Source organism: Onychostruthus taczanowskii, unplaced genomic scaffold (genome assembly GCF_017590055.1).
Source record: "Onychostruthus taczanowskii isolate IOZ18803 unplaced genomic scaffold, ASM1759005v1 scaffold43, whole genome shotgun sequence".
Lineage (NCBI taxonomy): Eukaryota > Metazoa > Chordata > Aves > Passeriformes > Passeridae > Onychostruthus > Onychostruthus taczanowskii.
The window spans coordinates 2,686,752-2,706,281 of NW_024501792.1; the positions used below are offsets into that span (position 1 = coordinate 2,686,752).

Genomic DNA, 19,530 nt, shown 5'->3' on the forward strand with positions numbered 1-19,530 from the left:
TCTTTGTTTGGTGATTTATAAAGAGGTCTTCATACAGGACAAGGTTTTTGAGCTGAATTGTCAGCCTGGAAGTGGAGCTGGAGGGGAAATTGGTGTCCCAATCCCCCAGAGAGTGTGACACATTTCTGCTGTAGCTTGTCAGCAGGGTGACATCCCTTGGAAGGAAGGGATGATGTCAAACCAAGCAGAGGGACAGGGAGTTACAGACGAGGCTTTGACCAGGGCTTAGGTTTTGTGAAATTGCCTTTTTGTGGTGAAATAATCTTATTTTTCTCCGTGAGCTCCAGCACAGGCCGTGGTGCTTGGCCTTTGAGCTGCCAGGGGCAGATTTGGGCACTCCTGGCCTTCATCCCCTGGCAAAAAATCCCCATCCAACCCCATTTTCTCCCTTGCCCTGGTGAGGAAGGCAGGATCTCTCGTTGCCCTGTGACAGATTTCCCCTCCCAGCCCAGCCAGCCCTCCTGATTCCCAGCAGCTGATGCGAAGTGTTCTGGAGAGCCCCGATCACTGCCAGGATTTATGGATCATATTTTCAGTGGCATGTGCTAGCAGGGCAAACAAATCAGGTTTTTGCAAGGCTGCCAAGGCAATTTCTCCTCGTTCTAGTTAGCATGAGGGAAGGAGGGTTTAGACAAAGCAGTGGCTGTGCCTCCCTGCCTTTTGCTGCCTCAGTCTTCTTTACTTTCTGACTTTGTGTGCTTGATTCCCAATTTTTGTGTAAATCATTCTCTCAGCTACACCCCAACCCCCTGGAAACTCTTGGAAAAAAAGAGGTGGGAAGGAGGGAAAATCTCTCTCTTTCCCTACTTCCCACCCCTTTTTTTCCAAGAGCTGTCTTTTTTCAGGTCCCAACATTCAGCACTTGACTCTTTGTGGATTTGTCTCTCTCCAAATCCCCCTGCAGAGAAGTTGAAGTTTGGGCAGTGTATTTTCCTAAAAGTGCTCTTGTTTGAAGAACAGCCTCCAAAATTTACCAGCTGGCCTTGCATGAGGAGGTTCAAGACCTGTAAGGCACATCAGTGGTTTTTTTGGAAGAGAAATCCAATTACAGATATAAATATATTCCCCTAAATTGTCCCTGAGCTCACTGAGGTCACAGCTTCTCTCTCCCCACCTGAGTGACCAGCTAGCATTGCCTTGAGTAGATCTACCCATCCACTTACCTACACAAATTGTTGCTGTGATGACTTTTTTCCACTTTTTTCCCCTCCTAGAGAAATTGATTTTTACATGTGGCCCATTAGAAACGTATTGACTCTGTTGATAGTTTATAAATAAATGGAGCCTTTCAGGAAAACCGTGGAAAGCACTTTACATAATATTGTCCACTTGAGTAAACAAATAAATGTGTTCTGAGCAGAGCTTTGGAATGATTTACAGGGTTGGCAACTCGGCTCTGAGGGCAGCAGAATCCACAGAGGACAAGGCAGGAATTTTCTCCACCTCTGACTGAGGAGGTTTGATGATTTTTTTGGGGGAAAAATTGGTTACTGGGGCCAGAGGGTGAGGAAGTGACCGTCGCAGGGTCAAGCTGCTTTTGGGTGAAATGTTTTAGTTCTGCCTTCCATGACCTGGGCAGAGGCTCCCTGGAGTTCTGTTTGCCCAAAGAACCTGCTCTGGGATACTTTATTCACCCTAAAATGCTGAATAATGACACACACAGGTGATGTCACCAGAGCTGTGCTGAGTTGGCACTGCAGGTTTGGCTGTTGCACAAAAGCTGCCAAGAAATCTGAGGACGGATATTGCACTCTGGGTTTTGTGCTTTCCTGAGCACCAAACACTCAGAACAAAGAGGTTTTGCCAGAGTGAGGGTTTAATAGAGAAATGGAAGCCTTGGCCCAGTGTTCTCCTTTCCCATCCCACATGAGAAAAGAGCAGGAACAGCACGGAGTGTCCTGGGCCTGGTGTAAATCAGGTGTAAATCAGCTTTTGGTGCTGCCAGAGGGGCTGAGGGGAGCGAGCTCAGTGCAGTCTTTGCTGAGTTTCCAGCACTGAGTTTCTCCTGCTGAGCACAGTGTTGGAAGGTATTTTGGAGGCTGTTAATCAGCAGATCCAAAAATCCAATAAAGTCCTTGCAGTGATTAGGAGAGGAAGATAAAACTGTGTGTGTGCAAGAGAGAGAGGAGGGATGGAGTGGGCATCTTGCTGTTGGTGCAGCCTGAATTGAGCAAAGCCTGTTCCTTCCAGAGCCTTGGGGTGAGCTCAGACAGGGTCTGGGTGTCCCTGACAGTCAAAGATCCCCTCTTTAGGCTGGTCCCCAGCCTGTGCTCACTGCCTCCCCACTGCCCAGGCACTCTGGGTTATTAAAAATGAGATAAGGATTGAGGTCCTGCACACACACACGGGCTGCAGAACAGGATCACCAGCAAAATCAATGCTGGAAGGAGCTCAGGAGCTGCAGCACAGTGGCTGCTGCAGGGGGAAAAAAATTCCAGGAGCCACTCTCAGGAGGGACATCCCAGCATGGCAGGGCAGGGGAGGTGGCTCCATGCTTTAAAATACATTTTATTTTTGCCAGGCAGCTGCTGTGACATGGAAAATTTCCTGCTGAAAATTCCCTTTCCATGCTGAAATCTCCAGCCACTATTCTTGGGAAGCAGTGGAGGCAGTGGTGAGGGAAGAACTGGCTGTAATTTCTGGGGTTTCCTTTAGCCTAGGAGTTGATTGCTTAGCTGCAGGTTTGGGATGAGCCTCATTAGTGAGATGCTGATAGATGAATGCTGGCTTTGGTGTTTTGTCTTGTAAGGCAGGTTTTTAACCCACATCTCTTTTGGGCTGCTCAGCCTGGAGGAGAGAGTCTTTGGAGAGATTTACAGTGCCTGAACGTGACCTAGGGGAGGGCTGGAGAGGGATTTTTACCTGGGCATGGGGTGATAGGGGAAGGGGAAATAGATTTAAGGTGAAGGAAGGCAGATTTAGATGGGATATTGGGAAGAAATTCTTCCTGTGAGGGTGGGCAGGCCCTGGCACAGGGTGCCCAGAGCAGCTGTGGCAGCCCCTGGATCCCTGGCAGTGGCCAAAGCCAGGCTGGACAAGGCTTGGAGCAGCCTGGGAAGGTGTCAGGGTGGAATGGGATGCTGCTTAATGTGCCTTCCAAGCCAGACCCTTCCATGCCCCTGTGTTTCTAAGAGCTGTGCTGCCAGGTGTAAATCTCTTGCTGCTTTTCTCTGCACCTCAGTCTCCTCCTCTGTATTCTGGGCAGAATAACTCCAGGGCAGGATTTCTCCCAGGCAAGGCAGCTGGGATTCCCCACAGTGTGTGAGGAGCAGCATGTCACTGCTGGGCTGTCCCAGGGTGACACGGGCAGTTCAGGAGGGACAATTCCCTCCCAAACTCAGTAACACAGGCAGGACAGGAGGGACAACTCCCTCCCAAACTCAGTGACACGGACAGGACAGGAGGGACAATTCCCTCCCAAACTCAATGACATGGACAGGACAGGAGGGACAATTCCCTCCCAAACTCAATGATATGGACAGGACAGGAGGGACAATTCCCTCCCAAACTCAGTGTCACTGCTGGGCTGTCTCAAAGTGACGTGGGCAGGGCAGGAGGGACAATTCCCTCCCAAACACTGACATGGGCAGGAGGGACAATTCCCTCCCAAACTCCCGGAGCCAGCTGAGGTGGGAGAGGACCCGTGGGTGCAGAATCCTGGTTGGCTGATCCTCCATCCAGACCTGCAGAGCCACACTTGCAGTGAGCATCACTTGTTCCTGATGGCTTTATGTCCCTAAAGAACAGGGAGTGGATCTTGCAGACCTGCTCATACCTCACACCCAGCCAGGCTGGAAAATCCCATCTCAGGGCTTTAGGATCACAGAGCTCACCTCTGTGGCTTTTATTAGCCAGCTCCTCCCGTGCCCTCAGTGCTGGGGTCATTGCAGGGGGTTTGTGTGCTGCTGGAAAGTGAAGAGTGCAGGTGGAGTGCTGCAGAAAGCCAGGGAGTGACTTCATCCTCTAATAACTCCTCCAGCGCCGTCTCCCAGGGAACCCCGTGGAATTCAATTAGCTAATTGTGTGCCTAGCACTCGGGAAAATATAGAATGCCACGGAATTGCTAAGTGTTGTTATTTAACAGCACACATTTCGTGGTTGCAGCCCTGTAGTAGCAGTCAGAAAACCTACACTGTAATTGCCTGCTGGTGCCTGCTGCTGAATTTGCTGTGATCGGAGCAAGGCCTGGGGATTTTTCTTTCTGTAAAAAAGTTCATTAATTTTGGCTGCAGATCCTCCGGGTCTAATTTTTTACCGAGTTCTCTTGAAACAGAATATTGACACGTGGTGGGTGTTTTAAAAAACAGAGTGGAAAGAGGGGGAGGAATTCAGGCAGGCAGGATTTGTGTCTCTGAAACTCACCTTGGCATGATTCCTGGTGGTCTTCTCTGTGCCTCATGTTGGACTGAGATTGAGGGCCAAGTTTTGGGCAATTACTGCAATTCCTCCAATGTAGGTAGAGGGATAAAAAAAACCAGAATGGGAGGAAATGAGGGAGCTGCTGTTTGCACCCATCATTTTGATGGCATTTTCTGAAAGCCTGTGGTTATAAAGCTGTGTTTGCACAGGTGGAGGAGGCTTGGAGTCCCCTCCTAAACAGGATGTCAGTTATTTTCCTAATGGCTCTTTGCTCTTATTGCACTGAGAATCTTCTGCAGAAGCTCCAGCCAGCACTGAGGATGAGGGAGAATAATTCCAGGAGGAGAGAAAGGCATCTGGGAAAGTGTTTTGTGTAGGGATATCCCTCACTACATCTCAGAGAGAAATCCTGGGCTCTGCAGCTGAAAATACCCCTGAGATCAGGGGTGTCCTACCCCTTGTCCTGCCTGTGTTTGCCTCTTGCAGCGGGGGAGGAGGGCAGGACGGGTGGGAAATCAGCTGAGAGGTGCAGGTCTGGAATAGCAAGCGAGGTTTTGTTTGCAAAACGTGCATTTGGAAATGTCAAGCATGGTGAATGAGTGTAAAAAGGGTAAAAAAAAAAAAAAGCCCCAACAAATAGGGACAGAAGCTGAGCTGGCAGCTCTGGGAGTATGGGGATGCTCTCACCCCTCTGCCCTCTGCAGCAAAGCCTGACCTTACCAAATCTCTCTTATCCCACTGCAAATGAAGTGTGTCCCCCTGGGGTGGTTTATCTCCATCTCATTGCATGGGCAGCTCACGGCTCATTTCCTCCTGACCCGGCTCTTGCTTCTCTGATGGAAAGGCATTTAATGGCCAAAAATTGGAGCTGGAGCACAGGGAAGGGACAGGGAGCAGGGTGGAAGGGGCCAGGTCTAGGCCATGCCACCCCTGTGTGTCACAGTGATGCTTTATGGACGTGACAGCCACAGGAATGGGGTTTTCTGCAGCTGGAAAAAAGATGGATTTGGAGAGGGTTGGCTGTGGGAAAAGACCAAAGCTTGCACAAAGCAGCCAGTGGTGATGGGAGCCGGGCAAAGCTGCTGGCAATGTTTGAACCAGAGCAGATTATGGGCTCTGGGGGGCCTGGCTGTGGTTGTTTGCAGGCACACGGTCCTGGCAGCTGCCTCAGTGCAGGGAATTTACCCAGGGAAAGTGGGAAAAGATCCCTTCAGGGGGCTGGTTCTGACCATGGCACTCAGCCACTCAGGGCAGCAGGACCTGTGGGTTCAGCCCTGTGGCTGTGCCTAGCTGGGGTGAATCTCACCCCTGCCTCAGTTTCCCCACATGAACTGACACCCCTTCATCTCCTCATCCAGTAACTGCTCATTAAAAGATCAGAGCATAACAAAACCTTCCACTTCAAAAGCTTGGAAGTGTTTTCAGGGGACAAAAGGCACAATAAATAAATAAATAAACACACTAATTTCACCTGCCCTGAGGCTGGGGCAGGCTGGCACAAGATGAAACCTTGGATTTTGTGACAAAACATCTCATTTTCCTCCTGGATATCCCAAAGCCAAGAGGGCAGTTGGGCAGCCCGGTGCCCTGCACGACTTGCCTGGAGGCTCTAGCTGCGGGGAGAGAGGATTTTACAGGGGTTTAGGATCCCTCCTGCTGCTCTGGCTGCAGCCAGCCTCTCCTCATGCCCAGCTCCTCATCAGCCATCTGCCCTGGGGCTGACAGGATGCCCTGGGTGAATGGATCACCTGTCAGCAAGGCAGGGGGATAATATCATTCAAATGAATCAATAGTTCACAGGCAATTTCACATTACCCAACGTTAACGTGTCCAAAATGTGCTTCATCCTGCCTTTGATGGCATTCCCGTGGGTCTTGGCCGGGCTGGAATAGTCTTGTAAGTCCCATGTTTGGGAGATCAACAGGAACTGCTCCTGTGTGCACAGCAAAGATACAAAATGGCTCAACTTGCTGTAATTTCATCTCCCAGGGAGCCCAGGGACAGCTGGATCCGTGATGGGCATCCAGCAGTTGCTGGAAGTGTCACTCCCACCTTCTCACTCCACTTCAGCAATTAGCAGAAGAGAAATTAGTGAGGAAAGTGCCATTATTCCCTGCTAACAGGACAAGGAGGGCTGGACTTTTCCCCAGGCTTTGTTGTGTAGCTGCTTCCGTGGATGTGAGGAGCAAAACCAAGCCCTCTGTTTTAATTTATTTAATGTAGTTGTTTTTATGCTTCTTAGCACTTGCAGAAATGCAGGAGGATGCTCCCAGCTCCAAAACTCACAGTCAAAGCACCCTCCAAGCCTCCCCAGGGCATTAGGGTGGCATCTCCTCCTGGGACCTAGCAGCAGAAAGCAGCAGTGCAGGGTTGGGGGTTTTTAGGGTTAGGTAGAATTTGGTTCCTCCTCCTGTGGGGAGAGAACTGATTTAATTGAACAGTTGAAACTTGGTGTCACCAAACTGGATGTGGTGATGGAGCAGCTTCACTCAGCAGGTGGGTGACACCCTCTTTTGAGAGTTTGGGGTTTTTTGGTGAAGCACTGGACTTGGCTGATATCTTCATTAAAAGCCTGAGGTGAGCAGCGCCCTGAGTCAAATCCTGGTAAAACCCAGGCTCTCCCTTCCAGCAGCTGAGTGGGTTTCAGGATCTCACAGCTCCCATTCCCTTCAAGGGCACTGAGTGGCTTTGAAGTTTTCAGTGCCTGTTTGCCCCTCTAACCCCATTTTCTGCTTTGGGCTGCTGTAGGAGTTTTCCCTCCAGCGCCTGGACAGCCTGCTGGACGACCGAGTCAACATCCTGGGCTTCTCCATTTTCAACCAGTCTCATGCCTTCTTCCAAGAGTTCGTCCAGAGCCTCAACCAGTCCTGGCAGGAGAACTGTGACCACGCTCCTTTTACTGGGCCTGCAGTAAGTAAAGTCCATTCCCATCCCCCAGAACCTCCCTGAGCTGGGAATTCTGATAGACCACGGAAAAACCTTGTGGGAAGAGCTTCAGGATGGTCCTGAGCAACTCAGGGGTAGAAACTCTGGTCTCAAATAATTTTTTAAAAAGTTATTTAAATTATTAAACCATTTAATTATTTAATCCTATTTAATCTTGTGCTGAAGGGCTCAGGGATATCCCCAGGCTGCTGTTGTACCTCGGATTGGATTTTATGAGGAGATGCTGGGCCAGGAATGGGAAGGAAGAACCAGAGCAGAGCATTTTTATTAAGTAGGTAGGAAGAGGACTTGAGCTGTCAGTCTGTGATTTACAGAGGATGTGGAAAATAGCAAAGTGACCCTGAAAGTCAGAGCTGCCCAAAGGACCTTGGGGTGCAGAGCTTAGCAGAGCTTCTCTGTGCAGGACTGGGAGCCCAGCTTTAAATTCCAGCCTAATCTTGATTTGGATTGTGTTTCTCTGTGGGTGCAGGGGATGATGCAGCTCTGATTCATTTTTTCCCTCGTGAAGTTTATCCCTGTGTGTTTAAACTCCAGGAGAGTGGCTCGTGGAGGGGGATTGTGGCTGCAGATGGCACAGGAGGGGCTGGGTCGGGCAGATGCCGAGGGGCCGAGCTGTGCTCTGTGCTGCAGCAGCTCCCTGAGGAGTGTGAGGAGTGTGCACGTCAGCACTGGAGCATTCCCCAGGGATTCTCCACAACTGGGAGAGTTTGCAAAGCAGATTTGCCACAGCAGAGCTGCAGCTGTGAGAGGAGAGAGAGAGACAGAGAGAGAGAGGAAAATATCATCAGCTGAACCCTTTGCATGGATTTTAATGAACCCAGAGCCCCTTGACGAGCTGAGCTGCTGAAAACCTCCTTATTGTCACCACAAAGGGAGCCTTAAGAGGCAAAATAAGGAGATTTTTTTGCCCTTTGTGTCCACGTCCTTTGGCTTGACTTGAGATCCTGTGCCTGGGACCATCCTGCTCTCCCTCCCAGCCAGAGGCAGCTGCAATCAGCTTGCCCTGCTCAGTCTCCACGGGATTTCTAGCAGGAAGATTCCTTTTTGGATTGCAGGGGCTGTTGAGAGGCATTAAAAACAAATTGCCTCCTCCTAGTGCAAACAGGAAACAGAAGGAACCACCTGCAGGTGCGACAGGGAAATGAAAATTCTCATTTTAGGTTCTTACCCCGTGTTGTATTGAGCATCCAGCAAAACCTCTAGGTGGGAGGATGCCTGGAGAGACTGGAATTCTTCAAGATGGCACAGGCCAGGTGATGGGAGAAGGATTTGAGGGTAGGGAAGTTACAGAGCAGAGGTGGAATATTCCCAAGCAGTTTCTGTTGTCTGTGAGGTGAATCCAGGACCTTTCTGCCTCTGCTGTTGGAAATCTGTACAGCCCTGGGAAGGATCCTGTGGGATAACTCATCTTAAAGAGGGAAAAAGAAGCTCAACAGCTGGAAGTGACAGGAGGGAGGTTTCCTGTGAGCTGCAAAAATCCCAGGGCATTCTTGCTGGAGCTGAGGAAGCATCTGACAAAGGAGTGCTCCAATGCCATTCTCATTAATCACATTGCAAAGAAAGGAAATCAGAGAAAATCATTCAAATTACAGATGGCTAGATTTGGTAATTAGAATTTAGGCTAAAACAGATGTTTGTAATTAAGTGTTTATGTCATTGAATAAAATCCAGATTGCAAAGTCTATTTCACAGGGTTTTAATGGCTTTAATTCCCCATGTTTGGTTTGGGGGCAAAGATACAGCTGATAATGTTTTAGGGAGGGAAGAAAAACCCCACATGGCAAAACCCAAACCTGTTCATGTTTCAGTATCAAGAATTGTCCAGAATTTGGGGATTGAGGAAAGTCCCCCAAGCCCCATGGATTTTCCATGGAGCTCTGACATTGCAGAAGGGCACAAAACCAACAGGGCTCTGCACAAATCAGATGGTGCAGGCAAGGGAGAGAATCAATTTGTTAGCAGGCAAATTGGTTTTTTTGTGACACAGGGACAAAGCTGTGGTTTAAAATGAGAATATAAAAGTAGTGAGAGGTTTTTATAGGTGACATGGGGAAAGAGGAGGTCAGGGACAGATCCCTCTGGCTGGATCTGCCTGGAGGACACTCCAAAAGTCTCTTTTCACTCTCTGCTGAAGGTTATGGCCTCAAAACTTTGTGGTTCACCTCTGTTCCATGCAAAGTCAGGCTGCAGGGAAGGGATTCCTATTGCATGCCACAAGAACTTGATCCTGTGTATCTCCACACCCTCCCCAGCACTTAAATTGCTTGAAATCATAAAGGATGATGGCAGAAATCCTAATGAATTTTCCAGAGTTCAGGGGTAAAACATTCCAATCAATAATGTCAAATGCTTCACTGAGATCTACAAGTCTCTTGCTCACCATCTAATAAGGGATTAACTGCTCAGGGAAAATGGAAATGGAAACCCAGCAGGAGAAAATTAAAAATGCTGGGCCAATATTCTGATTTGGTAGGAAATGGGGGAGACTTGGGGGTTGCAGGGTTTGTGTTTGGTCTCATAACAGTTTGATTTGTCCACATGATGTTAATATGGTTCCTGATTCAGGAAAGGAATTGCAAATTGGGTGTGAGATCCTGTAACCTGAACAGGATTAAATTCATAATTAAAATTAAGTGCATGGAAAGAGCTTCATGGAGCAGGGGCTGAGGACAGGGCAGGCTGGAGAAGCCCTGTTAGGAAAAGAATTTGTATTAAAGGGATAAAAGAAGGAGAAAAGAATTTATCAGCTTCTCTAGAAATCTCTGGAAAAGGCTCTCCAGGAGGGGAATGTTTAGGTCAGCCTCAGCAGGTTGGAGGAGTGAAAGGTCACTGGTGTTGTCAGAGCTGGTGTTTGGGGTTTTGATGCCAACAGGCTGGAATCCTGCCTTTTAATTTAGGATTGCTTGTAGATTTTGAGGGTTTTCTGCTGCTTTTCAAGTGTCTAATCCCACACCAGGGTGGTCAGTGAGGTCTCACCACCCGTCTAAGTAAGACCAAGCAGGATTAAGTCAAAATTAGCAACAGAGTGGAAGCCCAAGGTTTGTTGGGATCATTGAGCTGGGCAAGATTGTCCCTGCAGGGCCACTGGCAGCAGTGAACAAACCTGTTCAGGCTCTGGGAGGAGGAGAGGATACAGAAGCCACTGCAGGGCTGGAAGTCAGAGCCAGGGTAAGGTGGGGGAAGCAGCCCTAGGCTGGAGACTGAACCCTCTGCCAGGAGCTGGGATGGGAAGAGGATGCTCTTGGAAGTATCCATGAGGAAAATGCAGCCTTGATAGTAATGAGCTGCAACGGCTTAATTCCAGCAGTCAGGAGGTGACAGTAATTAAAAGTGAAATCTCAGTTGCAACAGTGAGCACGAGGAAGAAAATTGCTGATTGTTAACGAGCCCACAGCCATGGAAACTGCTGTGCATGAGTGAGAAAAGGGGGTTGTGTGGCTTGGTGGACAAAGAAACCTGGGGAAAGGCAACCAAAGGCTAGGTGAGCAGGAGAAGGGATGAACTCTGACACTCTGGACATTCCCTGCTGCTCCAGCAGGGAACTGGAGGTTGTAGCGAGGGATGGATGATCTCTGTGGGGTCTGAAAGGCAGGATTTGGCTGCTGGACATGCAGATCTAGCAATCATTTCTTGTGGGTCTGCTTGTCAATGAAGTGGTCAGAGAAGGCCACCCATGATGGCTGAAGCAGCACAGTCAAGTTTCCTTCTGTGGGAGCAGGCATTGGATCTCAGGAGCAATTCCCCCTGGAAATTCCTGCTTCTCTCAGGAGCATTCCCCCTAGCCAGCAGACTGATCAGCCACCAAAACGCTGAAAAACCTGCCTCAATTAGGAAAGGAAAACTGCAGAAACTGAGATAGAAAGGACTGGGAAGCAACAAGGACGAGCAGAGAGAGAGAGACGACAGCGATGGATGAAACGAGCTCACACAAAGGCCACCCCAGCTGACCCAGGCTGTGCACAGAACACTCTCCAGCTCCGAGGTGCAGCAGGACGGGGGGATTTTCGTGCCCCAAGCTGACTTTTCCCCGCCTTTCCCCCGCAGCTGTCCTCGGCGCTGCTGTTCGACGCGGTGTACGCGGTGGTGACGGCGGTGCAGGAGCTGAACCGCAGCCAGGAGATCGGCGTCAAGCCCCTGTCCTGCGGCTCAGCACAGATCTGGCAGCACGGCACCAGCCTCATGAACTACCTGAGAATGGTGAGAGGGGGCTGAGGGCTGCTCCTGGCTGCCAGCAGCGGGACTGGCTCTGCCCGGGCTCTTTGAAGGCAGTGAAAAGAGAGATCTGAGGGTTTGGGTTGTCACGGGCCTTGGAACGACATGAAACTCTCTTTTGCAGGCTTTGCTGCAGAAAAGCTGGAATTCAATTGTTTTTTTTTTTAAAGTATGAATGTTTCTAAGTGATTTGAGCTCTGACTTGAGCTGATACGAGATCATGCAGTACAATTGCTCAGAGCTCAAGGGCAAGATGTAAGTTCCCCTAAGGGTTTGGGCTCCTTTGAACCCAAAATTGTCATTTCTGGAACAAAACAAGCCTAAACCTGGCACGAGAACACTCTGAAATCCCATCCTTTTGAAACAGTTGGAGTTTGTGGCTCCTCAGAGCTGAGGTGACCATGCAGCAGGAGCAGGTTTCTGACTCTGTTTGGGTGTAAATGAGACAAGGAAATTTTATAGAGGTTTTTTATTTATGAGAGTTTTTTCCCCCCAGAGGAAAGCTCAGCTGAACCTGAGCATTGTACCACTTTGGCTCATTGTTTTAAACCCCACCTTTAGCCAAGGACTACAAAATCCTCCAGCTCCCCACAGCTCTGCTGCTCGAAGACCCAGTGGTCTTAGCCTTGGGATGGAGGGAGGGGATGTGGAGCTGGTTTTCCCAAAGCAAGGACATCTGTGAGTCCTGCACCTCGTGCTGGTGATTCCCTGCTCCACTCCTTGTCTTTTCTCCTGTAGCCAGACTCCAAAAATAATTAGGACTGAGCTAAAAGGGTTTCATTGCTGTTCCTGCTGGGAGTGAGTGTGGGGCCATCCCTCCTCTCTCTGGACAGGGAACTCTCAGGACTTTGGGTCTGTAAGCCAAAGCTTAGAATTAAACAAGGATTTGATTTGAGACCTTGCAGAAGGCTTCCAAACTTAGGTGCTAAAAGCAAGAATGTGGATTTATACTTTAAAGCAGAGACATGTTAAGCTAAGCAGAGAAAAGTTGAGAGTTTTAGAGTACAGTACTGTAGAGTTTTAAAGTATAGTGCTGTACTCTAAAACTGTTCAGAGTCGTTAATGTGTTTCTGTGCTTGAAATAATGGCTTTAGATTCTTTGCTGGAATCCACTTTGGTCCTGAACCTGTGGAGACACAAGCATTCCCTTTGTTATAAGTGGAAATGTTCCTTCAATTTGTCCCGTTTCTGGGTTTCTGATCAGGACTGAAGGACTTTCTTTCAGTTTTGCCTGTGTAGTATTAGGGAAATGCCAGTACTGGGGAGGGGCAGCCTCGCTGGGCGCTGTAACTGAGTCTCTCTTGGACAGGTAGAATTGGAAGGTCTCACCGGCCACATCGAATTCAACAGCAAAGGCCAACGCTCCAACTACGCCCTGAAAATCCTGCAGCACGCTCGCGGTGGCTTCCGGCAGGTGAGAGCAGCCAGGGCAGGGCTGGGGTGTCCTGGGCTCAGGGGCATGCTCTGGGGACCAAAAGGGGCTGTGCACCCCTGTGGTGTTTTCTGGGGTCCCCCGTGGCAGGAAGGAATGAATCTGACTCCTTGTTCTTAGAAGGATAATTTATTATTTTGTGTTACTATATTATAGTAAAGAATGCTATAGTAAACTATACTAAAGGATACAGACAGGAGGCTAAGAGATAATAATGAATCTCATGCCACTCTCCAGAGTCCAACACAGCCTGACGGTGGTTGGTCATTAAATTAAAACAATTCACATGAAACCAATCAAACAATGACCAGTTGGTAAACAATGTCCAACCACATTCCAAAGCAGCAGAACACAGGAGAAGCGAATCAGATAATTATTGTTTTCATTTTTCTCTGAGGCTTCTCAGCTTCCCAGGAGAAGAAATCCTGGCAAAGGGATTTTTCAGAAAATGTGACATGGACAGACCCCCCCTTGTTTGCACCATGAGCTGCTCGGGGTGTCACCTTAGCTCTGGCTGAGCCCTGGCTGGCAAACTCAGCGTGTTTGACTGAGGAATGTGCCTCAGGATGGTTTGGATTTGTCTTAATCCATCAGGCCCTGGAGGGGGTGATGGCAGAGGCAATCTCTGGCCTGTCACAGGTGCTAACTCAGGGCAGGGAGTCTGTGCCAGGTGCAAGCTCACACTCACACTCCTATAGTTCTTAACCTTGTGTCTGCATTTCCTTAAAATTATTTGGATGGGGAGAAAATGGGAGAATTTGCTACGAAATAAGGGAAAAAATAGATACTGTGAATCTTTTCAAACTGTTTCTGGGGTAGAAAGCAAATGGGGCAAACCCATGTGAGGGGCTCCCCATCATCTCCCCCCTGTGAGGGGAAGTCCAAGCTCATTTCACTCTCGGTTTGTGGTTCCTCTCTAACAGGTTTGCTCAGCTCACACTCATTTACTTTTTGTCTCGGTGCTCGTAGGTTCTTCACAGCTTTCCTCTGCCCACAGAACACCGAGCAGATTTCATTAAAATCATTAATTTGAGTGGTATTTCCTCATCTCACACTTTCTGCCCAAGCCATATTTTCTGGTTTGAGTTGAAGTTGAGGATATCAGACTGATGGGATTACCCGACACAAATGCAAGGAATTTGCTGGTAAATCCAAACCTTAGTCAGGAGGAAAAAAAAAAAACAACCATAGAAGTCCCATAAAAAAACCAGGGGTTTCATCTGTCTTGTTTCTCTGCTGACAGCTCCACTACTGCCCTTTTCTTAGAGATTGCCACTTCTAGATGCTGGCAGAGAACAAAAGCTATTGTACCCTACCCTCACCAACAGAGCATTTTGGCACCAGGAACCCTCTCCTGGCCTGGCAGCAGTGAATTTCAGCCTTGGCAATGATGTTACTGCCAGTCCTTACCTGTCAAGTGACAGCTTGGCTTTGATGCTGCGTTTCTCTGAGCGAGCAGGGGGGATCAGGATGGCATTTTCCCCACAGAGATCTCTCACAGCATCAATGCCCTTTTAATCCTCTCCCAAACCCATCACCCTCTGAACAGAAGTGACAGATCCAAGCCCATCTGCATTAATAAGAGCACAAATTCAGCTGGATTCAGGAAGGAAAGGCTGCACAGCTCCCTGTGACAGCTTTGGTTTTGATCTGTTTGAATGTGGCAGGGACTGCACGTTAAACTCCCAGGTCCCCTTGGAGCAGAGCTTCTCCCAGAGCTCCGTGGGGAGCTGTGACTGCAGCCTGATCTGCCCTGAGACTAAAGTCTCATCCCTTCCCCACAAACCTGCTGTGACAGGAGAAAACCTTTGCTGACCTGTTGTAACAGCTCGGTAAAAAAGGAGCTCTGTGTCTGTGGCGTGCCCAGGCAAGCTGCACTGGGATCAAGCTTTCCACATTCCCCATCAGGCTGCAGGGATGAAGCACTTCCAGCCTCAGGGAGAAAGTGCTGGAAGGACAGGGCAGCTCCTTGGGGGTGGCTGCAAGCCCTGCCTTGTCACAAACCCACCAGGAAAGAGCTGATTTTTATAAAACTGCTCCTGTCTCAGCTTTTCTGCCTTCTCTCCCTTTCTCAGGGAGATTTTCTGATCCACAGCAGTGCCCAGGAGGGGGTCAGGGCTCCTCCCAGCCTCAAGGAGTTTGTTGAGATGTGTTTAACTGGGAAGAGCCCCCCCAGAGAGCTGTGAGACCCCTCAGGCTCTGCCCAACCTGCCTCCCCTCCACGTTCCCACAAAGAGAAGCCAAAGGCAGCTCTGCTGTGCCATAAATGGTTATTTTCTTGTTGCCAGCCTGGCTTCTTTTAATGAAAAAGACTAAATAAATCATCAGAAATATTTTAATTAAAGGGACAGGGTAAAGAACAGGCATTCACATCCTGGAGACAATCTTGCTCCCAAGGGTTGCATTAACTGATTTGTTTGAAACACTTCTATTCCCTGCTTAGTTTCAACCAAGCTCATTTCAGCTCTGCCTATTCCTCTCTTTCCCTCTTTCTCTCTCCTCCTCTCTCTCCTTCCACCCAGTGAAGCCACAGGGACTTCCAGCTCATCAGCTTTGATGGAGAGTTCACCAAATTTTGAGGCTGATCCAGCCAGGAAGCAAATTAGAGACACTTAGATTCTCTAACTTGCTGCTGCTTTTGGGCAAGGAGAGGCAGGGCTTTTTGACATCCAATTTTTAATACATTTATGTAATGCACCAAACACGTCTCTTCCTGATTTAGCTTAACCAGAGGAATTTTTTCCACAGCCATATGAGAGCTGCTCTGTCTGCTCACAGGATGCTCGATAAAGCACAGGCTCATTAATGTGCTGGTGATCTATAGATCTGACAAGGGCTGGGTTTGGTAAATGTCATCTTTTTATTTTTTTTCCCCCTTTTCTTTGCCCCTCTAAAAAACACTGCAGAGTTCCAGCAGAGTGATTTGCTGTAAATCACGAGCTGAGGTTTGGGAACTTCATGGTGGAGGTGATTTAGGGAGGGGAAGGGGGAAGCTGCAGACCCTGACCCCATCCTGAGTGAGGCTGATCAATCTGCACTTACCACAGGCCCTGCTGGTGTCCTGAGACAGAGCAGTGCAGGGGCTGGGGCTGTTAATTGGGATGTTGATGAGATACAGATGAGTTCCCCACCAATAGCTCTGGGACGCTTCACAGTCCCTGCCACATCAAACCTTTTTAATTGAGCAGCAGCTAATCAGCCTCGCTGGGAGCGGTTCCTCTTTAGCTGCTGCCCCCAGCCCAGGGACAGGTTCTGCCAGGGTCTCGATGGCTTCTGCCCCCAGGACCTGACAAAGTCAGTGTGTGCCCTGGTTCCTCTTTAGCTGCTGCCCCCAGGAGCAGCCCAGGGACAGGTTCTGCCAAGAGCTCGATGGCTTCTGCCCCCAGGACCTGACCAAGTCAGTGTGTGCCCTACAGCCCTGCCTGGGCCTGCCAAGTGCCAATCATGTGGTCCAGAGGGGACATCTGGGGAGGAGGGGACATCTGGGGGATGCTGGTGGCCTCAGGGGTGAGGTGTGTGTGTGTCTCGTGGTTCTTTGGTTTAAAGTTGATGTTGGCAGTGCTAATTTCACTGCAGGAGCTTTTGCCTCCTTGCTGCGCTGGCATCAGCGGTGTCACTCAGGAATCCAACCCCGTGGCAGTGTCCTCAGGGGGATTTCCTTCATTTGTTTGTTTGATTCCCTTTTTCCCCTCCCCAGTCACTCCCAGGTTCCCTCTCCTTGGGGCACCTTGATTGCATTGTGCACTCCTCCCTTTTCCTGGGGACACGGAGGGGGGAGATGATGGCTGCAAGCTGTAGGACACCACTTGTAATCAGAGCCCACGAGGTTCCTGTTGCTGTCTGCTGCTCCAAAATCTGGATTCAGGGCTGGCTTTGCCTTAATTTGAAGCTGGGAGTGGGGATGGTAAATATCTCTGAAGCTCATGGACAAGTCTTGCCCTGTCATCTCTGTGCCTACAGAAAAATAAGCAGAAGATTTCATTAAAATCGCTGCTTTGAGAGGTATTTCATCACCATGAGGAGCCTCAAAGCCTCTGCACAGAGGGTGGAAGGAGCGAGCCAGGAATGCTCCACGTGGGGATTTTCTACAGAGATGAGAAATCTTTCTGTGCCACCAACCCAAATAACACCTTTTCCAGAGCAGCTAAATTGAGGCACCTCGGCTGCCTGTGGGGAGGGAGCAGTGGCACGAGCAGTGGCACTTCCCTGCTCCTTCCAGCCTCGAGGCTTTCTGGGCTGCTTCACACTCCGAGTTTCACAGTTTGTGTTTGCCTCGAGATGCCTGTGGGTGTTTGAGGCAGGGCTGGATCTCCTCAGGGCACAGGGAGATGCTGGGAGGTGCAGAGATGATGCTGGGAGGGGTCAGACATCCCTGAGGACATGAAGGGAACTTTCTCCAGCCAGGTCCTGGGCTGTCACCAGGTCACATCATTCCTCTCTCAAAGGTGTTGAGCTCCAGCTTGCACCCAGCAGGTTGTGCTGCCCTCGTTGCTCTTCTAGGACAGCTATCACTCCAGCTCCTCTGATCATTAGGAACCTCTCCCCTGCTCTGTCAGCCTGTTTATTTCTGGCTGGTTTGTATGTATTTATTTTTGTGCCAACGCCATCATTTCAGCTTCAAAAAGCTGTTCTACCTCTTTGCTACAGACCTCCTCCACCTGCAGTATTTATAAAGACCAATCACATCCTCTGCTTAAAAACCCTGACTCCTAAAAACCCTGAGTCCTAAAGCCCCTCAAGTCCTTGTCCAGAGCCTTAACAACAGGATGGTCTCATCCCTGTCCGTGCAGAGCATTGGATTGTTTTCTAAAAAAACTTAGCAGATGGATATGTTTTCTATTTTCCAGAAGCTCTTTATATGTAGATAGAGATGATTAAAATCACCTTGACATCCATCTTGCAGAAGAGGGACGTGAGGGGCCCTGACACCCCCTGGCACTGCAGAAACAGCAGCAGGAGGAGCTTTGTCAGCCCGTGAGGGGCACAGGGGCGAGCTGGGGCCAGCCAGGATGGGGAGAAGTGCCCCAGCATGTGGCACTCGTGGCCTTGGTGCCTTTAAAAGCAAGGTCAAACCCACAGCCCTGTCAGGAGAAGAGGCAATTAGTCTCAGCACATGCCAGCAGGGGAGGGACAAATTGGAGAACAGCGAGGGCTGTTAAAATTAAAGTTAATCTGTCACTAATCTCTGGTTGAGAAATCCGGGAGGGAAGAAGAATTAGGCAATGTTTGTGAGTGATGACTCGCTCTGAGAGGCGACTGCTGCTGCACTCAGAGCAGAGGGGGGGAATTCAGCAGGGATTCATCCTGCTTGGATTCAGGCCAGTGGAAGCTGTGCTCCAAGGGCTCCCTGCCCGTGAAATGGGTGGGAAATCTCCCAGTTTGGGGCTGTGTTCCCAGGGTGAGCCGTGCACTAGGAATGGTCACGGCCCCAAGGCTGCCAGAGCTCCAGGAGGGTTTGGACACTGCTGTCAGGATTGGGCTGGGATTGCTGGGGTGTCTGCAGGGCTTTGATGGTTCTGAGTGCAAAGCTGTCCTGCTTGCCCTTCCCACTGCTCCTTGTGCCTTGGGATCAGGAGGCTGGATTTGGGACTCCTCATGGATTCCCATGGTGGCTTCTGGGTCACTTGGGCTGGATTTGCAGCAGCACCTGGGACTGGAAAGGACTTGGCCCTTCCCTGGGACTGGAGAGGACTTGGCCCTTCCCTCAACACCCAGAGGGACTCTGTCTTTGAGGGTGGCTGTGCTGGGCTCAGATCCAAGCCACCCCAAGTCCTCGAGCCTTTGGTCACACCAGAGGCCAAGCAGTGCCCAGAGCAGGCACAGAGTCAGTCCCAAGGCTCCCCACCACCTTCCCTCCCTATTAATAACAAGATTAACCCATGACAGAAAGGAAAACCAATCCTTTCCTCCCAGCCTGACAGCGAGAGGAGAACCTGCCTCAGTCCCAGTGCACAGGAGGGAGCTGGCTGGGCATGGATTTGCTCTGGAGGAGCTCTGGAGACCCCCCTGCACATTTGGGGTCACCCACGGCCTTTCACCCCACTAGAGAGGTGTCAGAGGACACCAGCAGAGTGCTGGAACCTGATGGGACAGAGGAGGAAATGGGGGTTCATAGGGAGCTGGCCTCTTCAGCCCCCCCTGTATCCATGAGGAAAAGCAAAGCAGGAAAAGCAGAGGCTCTTTTAAGGACAGTAAGAGAGCAGGAGTTTAATTTGCACGTTCTGAACAAGCTGCTGGAGGTGCTGATGTCCCTGCCCAGAGCTCTGAGTGAAGGAGATTAGGCTCTTGAAGTTAAAATTAGGTTTTGTGGAATATTCCTCCCCCCTGGCTGAAGGCAGTTGTGTCACAGCTGAATCACGATGTCCCCCCGAGCCTGGGGGGACTGGTTCCTGCCATCCACACTGGGACTTTGGGTTTGCTGCAGCCACACTGATGCTTGGGTGGGTAAATTTGGGTGTGATGATCCTGAATTAAAGGTTTGGACGTGCTTAATTGTGGTAGTTAAGAGCTGGAAGAGGAGTCGTGGAGCAGCACCACTGAGAAGGAGGCTTTGTCCCACCCAGGAGGGCTCCCACATTTGG

General features: G+C 49.9%; 1 protein-coding gene across 1 annotated transcript in view; it reads left to right on the plus strand.

Moving 5' to 3' along the window:
- Positions 1-19,530, plus strand: part of GRIK4 (glutamate ionotropic receptor kainate type subunit 4) — a 126,416-nt gene that overhangs the window by 78,203 nt on the left and 28,683 nt on the right. The window contains exons 7-9 of the mRNA XM_041413811.1: positions 7,108-7,269; positions 11,350-11,502; positions 12,827-12,931. Coding sequence (XP_041269745.1) covers positions 7,108-7,269; positions 11,350-11,502; positions 12,827-12,931 — 420 coding nt within the window. The remainder of the gene's footprint in view (positions 1-7,107; positions 7,270-11,349; positions 11,503-12,826; positions 12,932-19,530) is intronic.